This window comes from Carlito syrichta, unplaced genomic scaffold (assembly GCF_000164805.1).
Source record: "Carlito syrichta isolate Samal-C Ts95f unplaced genomic scaffold, Tarsius_syrichta-2.0.1 Scaffold305319, whole genome shotgun sequence".
NCBI lineage: Eukaryota > Metazoa > Chordata > Mammalia > Primates > Tarsiidae > Carlito > Carlito syrichta.
Window position 1 is genome coordinate 919,683 of NW_007249415.1, and position 11,247 is coordinate 930,929.

Sequence of the window (11,247 nt, forward strand, 5' to 3'; positions counted from 1 at the left end):
ACTGGGGTCTCTGTTCCTCCAGGGTACCAGGGCCCTCCAGGACCAAAGGGCGAGAAAGGAGAAGTGGGCCCACCCGGACCACCAGGTGAGCACTCTCTGGGGACTCCAGCAGAGAGGCTGGGGTGTGTATCCAGCCCCAGTGCTAGGAGATGCCCAGAGCCCTGAGCAGGTCCTGGATCCTCACCTGCATGTGGTTACTGCCTCCCCTCCTGGAGGACAGAAGTCCCTTCTGTGCTCATGGCACCCTCAGGGACCTACACTCAGGGAGGGCTGCAGAGACAAGGGGACCAAGTAGGTGGCACTATAGGCTGGCAGCCCAGCGGGATGCTCTATCACCCACCCCCTAAGGAACAGGCAACCACGCCCTCACTGGACCCAAATGGGCACCTCCCAAAAGAGATAGCACCCTCAGGGTGCGGGGTACTGAGATGTCCCCTCCCCCCACAGGGATAGGGATCAGCACTGGAGGACATCTGTCCAGGGAAGGAGGCCTTGCCTGGAGGGCCTTGCTGGGGTGTGACCCAGGCTCACAGGCGACAGGGCCAACCACTGGTCCCTTACTCTGCCGAAGCACCCAGGGATGGGCCCAGCTTGGGAGGGGGCACAGGTCCTGACAGCAGCTGTTGCCTCCAGCCCCAGTGACTGCACCTGTGAGATGAGTGGTCCCTGGGGGCATGGGACTACCTGTTCAGAACCTGCTGGGTAATAGGCCAGGGAATGGCAATCAGGTAGTGGCCTTGGGGCAGGGACCAGAGCTGTTCCCACAGGCACCCAGGTGGAGTCATTTTCACCCCTGTCTGGCTTCAGGGGAACAATAATGGGAGGAGATTAGCCCAAGGTTGCTTCCCCACCTGGAACTGGAGAAGGGGCTTTGTTCCCTCTGCTCACAAAATTACAGCCTTAAATAGTGTTTCTACGCATCCAACTCAAGAAGTCAGAAAAACAGCAAGTTTAACCTGATAAAAATAGATGGAAAGAAATTAAAGATCAAAAATGGCCGGGCATGGTGGCTCACGCCTGCAATCCCAGCACTTTGGGAGGCTAAGGTGGGAGAATTGCTTGAGCCCTGGAATTTGAGACCAACCTGAACAACATAGCGAGACCTCATCTCTATAAAAAAAAAAAATCAAAGAAAAAAATTAACTAGATGTGGTATGTGCCTGTAGTCCCAGCTACTCAGGAGGGAGGCTGAGGTAGGAGGATCGCCTCAGCCCAGGAGGTCAAGGCTGTGGTGAGTTGTGATCATGCCACTGCACTCTACGTGACAGAGTGAGAAGCTGACTCAAAAACAAATAAATAATTGAATAAAATAAAGATCAGAAATGAAGAAAACTAGTATGTTTTATATATGTAAATAGGGAGGATCAGGAAAGTAAACAAGTTAAAAGTTAATTCTTTGAGAATCAGGCTGAAATAGTCACATGCCCCCATCACAATGATTTCAGGAGGGGGTTGCTGCATGGACTGGCTGAGAGCCTGGGGGGCATCTCTCCAGGCAAAACGAGACACAGCTGTTCCTCCTACCCCCCCACCCACGCAGGGAGGAGGCAAGGGAGAGGAGAGGCAGGACCAGGGGAGGGAGAAATCACCCTGTTCACAGACTGCGTGTTTTCCACATTAACAACCCAAAAGGCGGAGAAACCACCAGGATTAATAGTAACTTTACCAAGGTCACCAGGTTTATAGGCCACTGAGAACATTCAAAGGCTAGTCTCAGACGATTTAAAAAAGGTATTGAAAAGTCACTGTTAGCCGGGCTTGGTGGCTCAGCCTGTAATCCCACGCCTTTGGGAGGCTGAGGTGAGTGGATTGCCTGAGCCTGCGGGTTCGAGACCCGCCTGGGCAGTGAGACCTCATCTCAACAATAAAATCACAAAATCAGCCGGGTGTGGTAGCGCATGCCTGTAATTCCGGCTACTTGGAAGGCTGAGGCGGAAGGATCACCGGAGCCCAGCAGGTCGAGGTTGCGGTGGCCGGGAGTGGCCACTGCACTCCAGTCTAGGCGACAGAGTGAGACTCCAACTCAAAAAAAAAAAAAAGAAAAGTCACTGTTAACAAAAAACATTTAATAACATCAATTAACTAGGAATAGATGTGATGAAATAAATACATACAATCTCTACAAGAGAAAGACCAAAATGTCTGGATGAAATGAAGGCCAGCTTAAACAGATGGGAGAGGCCGTGTGGAGGATTGGGTGTTGTGAGACATCATCCCAGCGAGGCTTCCCCTTCTCTCTCCCACTCTAGGGCAGTTCCCGTTCGACCTCCTCCGCTTGGAGGCTGAAATGAAGGTGGGTGACCAGCCTGGTGGGGGTGGGGATGTCCGGACATCCCTTCACGCAGCTGTGTCAGGTGGATGGCTTCATCCTCATGCTGCCTAGGGCCAAGAGCTTTCTCTCTGATCACCCTCATGAGGAGCATGGGCCCCACAGGGTGCACCTCAGGACATTCCCCACTCTGGCTCCTTTTGAGGGGACTTGGCTGATGCAGCAGGAGTTGGAAGCTGAGCCCTGTGCTGTGGGGTCAGCGCCTGGCAGGCCCCAGACAAGGTTTGGGCTCCAGAAGCTTCCAGCTGCCTGGCCTTGACATGGGAGGGACACAAGGAGGCCTCCCCTGTGGATGTGGGAGTTGGTGCCTCCTGCCTCCCCTTCCCAACCCAGCAGTGAGAGCTGGGCTGTGTCAGACAAATGTTTCCATCCACAGGGAGAGAAGGGGGACCGAGGGGCTGCAGGACAGAAAGGCGAGAGGGGTGAGCCCGGAGCTGGTGGGTTTTTCGGCTCCAGCGTGCCCGGTCCCCCTGGCCCTCCAGGACCACCAGGCTATCCTGGAATTCCGGTAAGGCCCAGGCCTATACAGACAGAGCTCATGTCCCTAGCTCTGGGCTCAGGGGCCAAGGGTGGGTACACCAATGTGGGCTAAGGACAAGACTACAGCCTGAGTTCAGCTGCCCTAGCAGGCCCCTGAAGCATCCTTGCCCCTGGGGGGGGGTGGGGCATGGCAGACTTGGTGGGAGTGGATGCCCCCAGGACACCCCCACCAATGTTCCTTGGTTTGTGCTCCTGCAGTACTGGTCCCTTCGCCTCTGTGCCAAGCCCTGAGTAGGACTGGGTCACACGCCCTCAGGGTTTAGGGCCCCATCTGTCCTGAAAGATTCCAGAGAGCCTTGAGCCCTGCTTCTGCCCAGAGGGTCCCCTGTTGTTGGGGCCCACTTTGGTCTCCGGATCGCAACCCAGCAAAAAGGTGGTGGTGTGGGAAAGGTCTGGGCTTTCCAGGCTGGGGTGTGGGCATTGAGGTGACCAGTGATACAGGGACCACACTCACCCCAGCAGGCTCATGGTGGTATATAGCCCAGCCCCTCAGCTCACCTGTCCCAGCCCAGGCCTGCAGGTAGCCATGATGTCTTGTTGTCCCTAGGGTACCAAGGGAGAGAGCATCCGGGGTCAACCTGGCCCACCTGGACCTCAAGGACCCCCCGGCATTGGCTATGAGGGACGCCAGGGCCCTCCTGGTCCCCCCGGCCCCCCTGGCCCCCCTTCATTCCCTGGCCCTCACAGGCAGAGTAAGTCGGGGGAGTGAGCCCTGGGCAGAGTCTGTTACAACTGTCCCCTGGCTGCCCTGCATGGCCACCTCACATGGACATGGTTCTACCTTGGTTTCTCTCTCATAGCCATCAGCATTCCTGGGCCCCCAGGCCCACCTGGCCCCCCCGGACCCCCTGGAACCATGGGTGCCTCCGCAGGAGTAAGTATCCAGGCAGCCACCTCCCTGTGCCCCATGAAGTTCTGCAGACCTGACCCATCAGACCCCACTTGCCAGCCCCTCCTATGGGAGGCCTCCTCCTGTGGACCCCACAGGACATATCGGAAACCTTGAAATAGAGTTTTCAGAGTTGACATGGGGCCGGAGTCAGCTGGGAAGCTGGGTGGGCCCAGGAGGAAGACAGCCTGTTGCGAGGTTCCCAGCACTGTGTGCAGTGGAATGGGATGGGAAGTGGGAGGATGCCCCCAATAGTGCTCATGGGGGTGGCCACCTGTGTCTACAACTGACCAGAGTCCACAGCCACACCCATGCCTCCTCTGCGCCCAGCACCCCCACTGCTACAGTGATGTTGGTGCAGCACCCTTCCGTCCCCACCCCTGCCATGGCCCTGACACTACCCCCAGCAGAACCATCTTTGGTCTGGGTTTCAGCAGGTACGCATCTGGGCCACACGTCAGGCCATGCTGGACACGGTGCACGAGGTGCCTGAGGGATGGCTACTCTTCGTGGCTGAGCGGGAGGAGCTCTATGTGCGAGTGCGCAACGGCTTCCGCAAAGTCCAGGTGAGTCTTGCGGCCCTTTCCTGAACTGAGGACCCATGCTACCTGCCCACTGCCCTGTGGGGGAGACGCAGGGGATGCAGTGGGCTGTGCAGAAGGTAGAGACTGGCAGCCAGCGCCTCTCCTTGCACTTTTAAACTATCTTTTATAAATTAGTAAACCACTTTGTTGAGCAGCTTGAGGGTTAAAGAAAGTGACCCACACACTCCTTAGGTGGGTGAATGAATGTGCTGCATGGTCAGTGTACAACACCCGATTCCCAGGCAGTCCATGTGGTTGTCACCGTTTGCAGCAATGACCATGCCTCATTCTCATGTTCGCGAGAAAAGGGGTTGCACAGGACAAGGTGCCAGGGGTTTGCTTGGTCCCTTGAGCACGATGCTACACAGCATGGCTGGTGGGAGTGGAGGGGGGAGTTCTGCTGCTCCACTGCATCAGAAACACAGCTGAGAGGAGACGAGCGTCCTTGGGACTGGGCTTCAGGATGCATGAAGCTGCTTGGCTTCAGGGCCTAGCCACAGGATCCTCGAACACATGGGGTCATCATGCTGGCCTCAGCCCTTTGGAGAGGACAAGGCCAGCCCCTTCCTGCTGTCCCAGAACCAGCCTGGGCTGCAGCAAGCGGACCTGTCTGACCAGGCAGGCATAGCCTGGCTCCCTGGGCCTGGGGGAGGTCTGTCCTTTGCATGGCAAACAAGAGGATGCATGAAGGCCAGCACTGTGCCCCTACAGCAGCCCACTGGGGCCCAGGGAACTCCACCATCTTCCACTGAGAGTCTGTGTTGATCAGTGTGTTAATGCAGCCCCAAACTACTGGGAAATCCCCTCCTGTCACCAGCCCTTGCCCTGGCCCAGTCCACACCATTTGGACAGTGAGTCCAGCTCCATCCCTCCATCTGGCTGGGGCTGTGGGTCTCAACCGAAGACACTGGCTGGTGTCAACTGTGCAGGGGCTTTGTTCCAGTAGAAAGAGGTGGAGGGTAGCATCATGATACACATGTGTGGGAAGGTCAGGTGCCGGGGGATGGGAGTGGGTGGGTGGCTGAGGTCAGGGTTGCTGGAGTAACCCTGCTGTTCTCTTCCAGCTGGAGGCCCGGACGCCACTCCCACGAGGGACAGTAAGGAGTGTATTTTTGTCGTTGTTAGAGATTTGGGTGGATGAGCAGGACACGGGGGCATGCACAGTCCCATTTCTGGAACAACACTTGGTTCTCTGGAGTTCTGGAGCCAAGAGTGTGACTCACAGTTGGCCCCTGCTGTGGAAAGTGGGTGCAGACCACAATAGGTGCCCCACCTCAGTTGGCTATCTCAAGAGGGTGCCACTCCTGTGCCTCTAGTGTGTCTGTGGCTCAGTGCCCTCTTTGGGGTAGATCTCCTTGGGACCAAAATCCACATCTATCTTTTTCTTCCTTCACTCAGAATCACAGATGCAGGAATAGATCTCTCCAGAGGGATGGGTGGGTAGGTGGGCAGATGGTTAGATGGATTGATGGGACATGTGGGTATGTGGATGGGTAGATGGATGGATGGACAGGCAGACAGAAGATGGATGAACTGGTCGGTGGATGGGGATGCACAGGTGAGTGGATGGATGAATAGGCAGGTGAGTGGGTGGGTGGCTGAAGGGATGATGGTGAACAGATGGGTGAGTGGGTGGGTAGATGGATGGATGGATGGATAGGTGAGTGGGAGGGTGGATGAATGGACAGATGAGTGAGTGGTAGATGGGTGGATGGGTGAGTGGATGGATGAATGGATGGACGGACAGGTGAGTGAGTGGTGGGTGGGTGAATGGATGATGGACGGTGAACAGGTGGGTGAGTGGGTGGGTGGATGGATGGATGGACAGGTGAGTGAGTGGAAGGTGGGTAAATGGATGATGGACGGTGAACAGGTGGGTGAGTGGTGGGTGGGTGGGTGGATGGACAGGTGAGTGAGTGGTGGGTGGGTAAATGGATGATGGATGAACGTGTGTGGATGGATGAATTTGGATGGGTGGGCAGGTGAGTGAGTGGTGGGTGGATGATGAATGGTGTAAGTTGGTGAGTGGATGGGTGGGTGGAAGGAGGATGGATGGACAGGTGAGTGAGTGGTGAATGAATGAATGGATGATGAATGGTGAAGAGGTGGGTGAGTGGGTGAGTGTGTGGGTGGATGGATGATGAACATACGTGTAAGTGCGCAGATGGAAGGATGGGTGGGTTGGGTGGTTGGATGGATGGATGGGCAGGTGAGTGGTGGATGGGTGGATGGATGATGGATGGTGAACAGGTGGGTGAGTGGGTGGATGAGTGGAATTGTTTTAGTTTTCCCAAGTTCAGTGTTCCACTACTGTAGGCCCCTCCTTGAGTAGATGTCATGACCTTAAATGACTCAGGAATGAGTCCTCACGTTAAGTAGCGTGGGTTGGGCTCTGGATGAACCACCTACCCACAGGGTTCAGCCCAGTCTATTCTCTTATCCATTCATTCATTAATTCAGCAAATCCCTCCTGCATATTGGGTACTGTTCTAGGCATGGGACACAGCCATGCACACAACACTAAGCTGGTGTTGCCTGGGGCACAGCAGTACTGACAGCACATAGGTGAATTAGTGCTCAGTGCTCAGTGTTGTGGGGAAGGTGCAGAGTCAGGGGAGTCTAGAGCAGGGGTGGAGAGGGCTGGGGAGCAAAGGTTCAAGGAGCTGAGAAGGTCATTGTCCTGGTGTCAATGCCTTGGGTTTGAGCAGCCTCAAGGAATGAGCAGGAGGTCAGGGGGCTGTGGTCAGTGAGGAGTGTGGCTTCTGAGCATAGAGGGGCTGGGGTGCCCAAGCAGAGCCACCTTCCATCTAGGCATCATGGGCTGAAGGGCTTCCTCCCTTGCTCCTGCCTTCATACTCCCACAGCACCTGGGGTGTAGGGGTGCAGCTCCCTGCTCACCAGCTCAGAGTCCAGCCCTCTCCCACCAAGAGCCCAAGGAGTGCAGGATGGGATAGGAGGAGCCCTGCCCCACAGCCCATGCCTTCTGACCCTCAGGACAATGAAGTGGCAGCCCTGCAGCCCCCCGTGGTACAGCTACATGACAGCAACCCATACCCCCGGCGGGAACACGCTCATTCCACCGAGAGGCCCTGGCGGGCAGATGACATCCTGGCCAGCCCCCCTCATCTGCCTGACCCCCGGCCTTACCCCGGAGTATCACACCACGGCTCCTACATGCACCTGCGACCAGTGCGTCCCACGGGCTCCCCCGCCCATACCCACCAGGACTTCCAGCCAGTGGTGAGTGCCCCAGGTGGGCTCAGGACCACCCAGCTCTTTGGCTCTCAGGCAGTGAAGGCAAGTCCTGACTCTGTAGAGCTGCCAGGCATCCGCCTATTCTGCCCTCCTGGATCACACCTGTCCTCATGGGGCTTGGGCACATGCCCAGAGTCTCTGGGGCTCCAGCTAGTGGGGGAGGGAGATGTAGGATGCAGCTAACACTGTGCGGCCTTTCCTGCAGCTGCACCTAGTGGCACTCAACAGCCCACTGTCAGGTGGCATGCGTGGAATCCGTGGGGCCGACTTCCAGTGCTTCCAGCAGGCGCGGGCCGTGGGGCTGGCAGGAACCTTCCGAGCCTTCCTGTCCTCACGGCTGCAGGACCTCTACAGCATTGTGCGGCGTGCCGACCGCGGGGCCGTGCCCATTGTCAACCTTAAGGTGGGTCAGGCCTATCCTGGGGTGCCTGCCAGATGGCCCACAGGAGTCCTCCAGTGCCCCCATCAGGCCTCAGGTGTGACTTCCCAGCAGGGGCTTCCCTTGAGTGCCTCTGGAGGGTGCCATGGTACAGCTACCATCAGCAAGCTGGAGTCTTCAGGGTGGGCTCTGGGTGGGTCACCCTCCACAAGACCCAGACCAGGGTCTCTGCATCCCTGTGGCTCCATAGAGTGTACTTAAGTCCCTCTGTAGTCCCCTGAGTCCATGCCCTCAGCAATGCCTCCCAGGGTTCTGGTGCTTGTCACATGTGGATGTTTCCAGGGGCACCTATATGCTGCTGGCCACATAGGTGATGGCTGTGTTCTGTAGCATGGAGTCAGGACACAGCCTTCAGGCCTCCAGTGCCACCCAGCCTAGAAGCTCCTGTCACAATGCCTCCTGTGGCTTAATTCTGTGGCTCCTTTTTCTGAACTGGTATGGTTTCTGGGTGCCCCGTGCTCCCTAGAACTGACAGTGGAGGATTCACAAACCCCAGGGTCCTGAGCTGGGAGCAGGCAACCTGCTACTCAGCATACCCTCTGATAGACCAGTTCTAGGGGCTTGGGTCCCTCTGCCACAGCCAGTAGCTTCTTGGGGTCTGCAGAGACTGCCCGTCTCTCTGGCAGGATGTGACCAGGGACTGCAGACAAACCCCACCCCGTCTTCTCTCTGCAGGATGAGGTGCTGTTTCCCAGCTGGGAGGCCCTGTTCTCAGGCACCGAGGGCCAGCTGAAGCCCGGGACCCGCATCTTCTCCTTCGATGGCAAGGACGTCCTGCGGCACCCTGCCTGGTAGGTCCCCACCCCACCTGGTAGGTCCCCACTCATTGCAGATAGCACAGCAACCCAGGGGACCCCAGCGAAGGATGACACGTACCCAGCATCCCTGACTTCCTGTGTGTCTCCCTGAGTGTTTGGACTGACCCTAGATGTGCTTGTTCCTTTAAAATCACAAAACACAACAGACCATAAAATGAAAGCTGCTCTTTGAGAACTAGTCATGAGTAATGTTTTAAAAAGCAGTGTTCTAAAAACACCCTTACATACCCTGCCCCTCCTGTCCATGGCAAATGGGCTCAACCCCCTGTGACAATATCACCAAACCTACAGCTGGCCACATAAATATCACCGTGAGTTACTCACTGACTAAGAATAAACTGCAGAGGGCAGCTCTGAGTCCAATCGTGTGTGCACTTAGAGTACTGACCGAAGCGGCCAGGTGGCCCTCAAAAAGGCTTTGCACCCAGTGTCCCTCTGCCTCCCCAGCACTCATGCTTTTAAAGGGTACCTTGGTGTCTCCTAAGTGTGCTCCTCGAGGTGCCTGGACCCCTGGCCATATAGCCTCATGGAGCTGCCTCCATAAGCGCTGGACCAGGCCACAGGGCTGCCCAGGGACTGGGGCCTCAGGCAGGAGGCTTTGTCTTATCATGGTAGACCAGGTGCCTCTGCCTGGCAGGGACACTGAGGGCCATATCCACCCAGCTTGGAATGCTGAGTCCTGGACTTCTGCCTTTTGCTGGCCAAATCCTAGACCTCTGCCTTCTGCCGCATATCTGGCTGCAGCAGTGTGGGGCACCATCTGGGAGGTAGAGCTTTGGACAGGCGGCCTGCAGGGAAGCTGTGTGGCTCTCTAGGTCATGGGACCCTCTGTGGCCCTCCAGTGCCCAGGGCTGGCCACTCGCTTCCACCCTTCCTGCCCGGGGTGGCTTCTGCCCAAGGAGAAGAGGTCTAGGTGTGATTGACCTGCTGCTTCTTGCAGGCCCCAGAAGAGCGTGTGGCATGGCTCGGACCCCAGCGGGCGTAGGCTGACTGAGAGCTACTGTGAAACATGGCGGACAGAATCCCCTGCAGCCACGGGCCAGGCCTCCTCGCTGCTGGCAGGCAGGCTCCTGGGTCAGAAAGCCGTAGGCTGCCACCATGCCTACATCGTGCTCTGCATCGAGAACAGCTTCATGATAGCCTCCAAGTAGGCCTGCCACCTGGATGCCGACAGCAGAGAGGACAGGTGGGGGCAGATGAAGCCCCCTAGCGGGCAGGGCACCCTGGCCAGCACCCCAGGGCCTGGCTGGGATACTGTCCTGTATAGCTCACATTTCATGTAATCCTCAAGAAATAAAAGGAAACCAAAGAGTGTATTTTTTTAAAAGTTTAAAACAGAAGCCTGATGCTGAGATGGTCGCCTGCTCCCCTACCCTCCAGTCCCCCAATGCTAGCATGGCCTGTCTTGGGCTGGGGCCACCTTGGCACTGTCCTGGTACCCTGTGCAGCCTCTCAGCCTGAATTGGACATGTCTCAGTTTCAGCAAGAGGCTAACTCCAGGACCTACTGCTCTGGGAAGCTGAGCTCACCCCGGCAGGCACTGACTTGGTTTCCTCCTTGGCACCCCTTCTGTGCACAGAATCCAGACCAGGCCGGCAAGGCACTGGGGGCTAAGGCCACACTCAGCATGGGGCTTCCTGGGCCTCTCCTGTCCTCAGGGCTGCACCTGCAGCAGAAAGTGGGCTGTGCTTGTCCAGGTAGTGAGCAGGATGGCCCATGGCATGGAGTGAGGGACATTGCCCCTTCTAGGCCTGGCACTGTCCTCCATAGCAACCTCTACTGGACTGGATCTCTGAGCTCAGTGCTCACTGTGACCTCAGGCTCTGGCCTGGCCCTGGTATGTGCACAGGGGCCTGGGACTAGCCCTAACCTGTTGGGCCTGTCTCCAGGCTTCCTGTCCCAGGCGACTTCCGGGTGAGCCATGAGCTTGCCCCAAGCCTAAGCTGGGAGTTTTGAGAGACCCTTGATTTAGGGCCATGGCAGCCTCCATCCAGGGCCCCCATCCATCCCATGCCCAGGCCCCTGTGGCAGAATCGCTGGGGTCCTGGGTGACCTTTGCAGGGAAGCACAGGGAGCAAGGGGTCCAGGAGCCCTGACCATGATGTGGCTCATGGCCAGCACTGCCCAGCCAAGAGCCCACACTGGACTAGGCCACGTGGAGAAGACTCAGGCTGGCGTAGAGCCGTGGGACAGCTAATGTGGCTACAGCCTGTTGACACCAACACATGGATGGGCTGGCCCTGGATGGCAGTCATTGGCTGTTTCCTAGAAAACCCATAGCCTTGCCCTCCTTGTGGGGGACTGAGGGGAACTTTAAGGCTCACATCAGTATCCCTGGAGAGCTGGCAGGTGTCTGAGGGTGACTGAGGTCCTCAGTCACCCCAGAAGTCCAG

The 11,247-nt window shown here is 57.2% G+C and overlaps 1 protein-coding gene across 2 annotated transcripts in view; it reads left to right on the forward strand.

The window, feature by feature from the left end:
* The window catches only part of COL18A1 (collagen type XVIII alpha 1 chain), a 52,548-nt gene extending 42,359 nt beyond the window's left edge, over nucleotides 1–10,189 (forward strand). For both annotated transcript variants that reach the window (XM_008061574.1, XM_008061575.1), the window contains exons 31-41: nucleotides 23–85; nucleotides 2,250–2,293; nucleotides 2,706–2,837; nucleotides 3,417–3,561; nucleotides 3,670–3,743; nucleotides 4,196–4,324; nucleotides 5,407–5,439; nucleotides 7,337–7,582; nucleotides 7,803–8,000; nucleotides 8,712–8,827; nucleotides 9,795–10,189. In XM_008061574.1, coding sequence (XP_008059765.1) covers nucleotides 23–85; nucleotides 2,250–2,293; nucleotides 2,706–2,837; nucleotides 3,417–3,561; nucleotides 3,670–3,743; nucleotides 4,196–4,324; nucleotides 5,407–5,439; nucleotides 7,337–7,582; nucleotides 7,803–8,000; nucleotides 8,712–8,827; nucleotides 9,795–10,005 — 1,391 coding nt within the window. In that variant the 3' untranslated portion in view covers nucleotides 10,006–10,189. The remainder of the gene's footprint in view (nucleotides 1–22; nucleotides 86–2,249; nucleotides 2,294–2,705; nucleotides 2,838–3,416; nucleotides 3,562–3,669; nucleotides 3,744–4,195; nucleotides 4,325–5,406; nucleotides 5,440–7,336; nucleotides 7,583–7,802; nucleotides 8,001–8,711; nucleotides 8,828–9,794) is intronic.
* The last annotated feature ends 1,058 nt before the right edge of the window (nucleotides 10,190–11,247 follow it).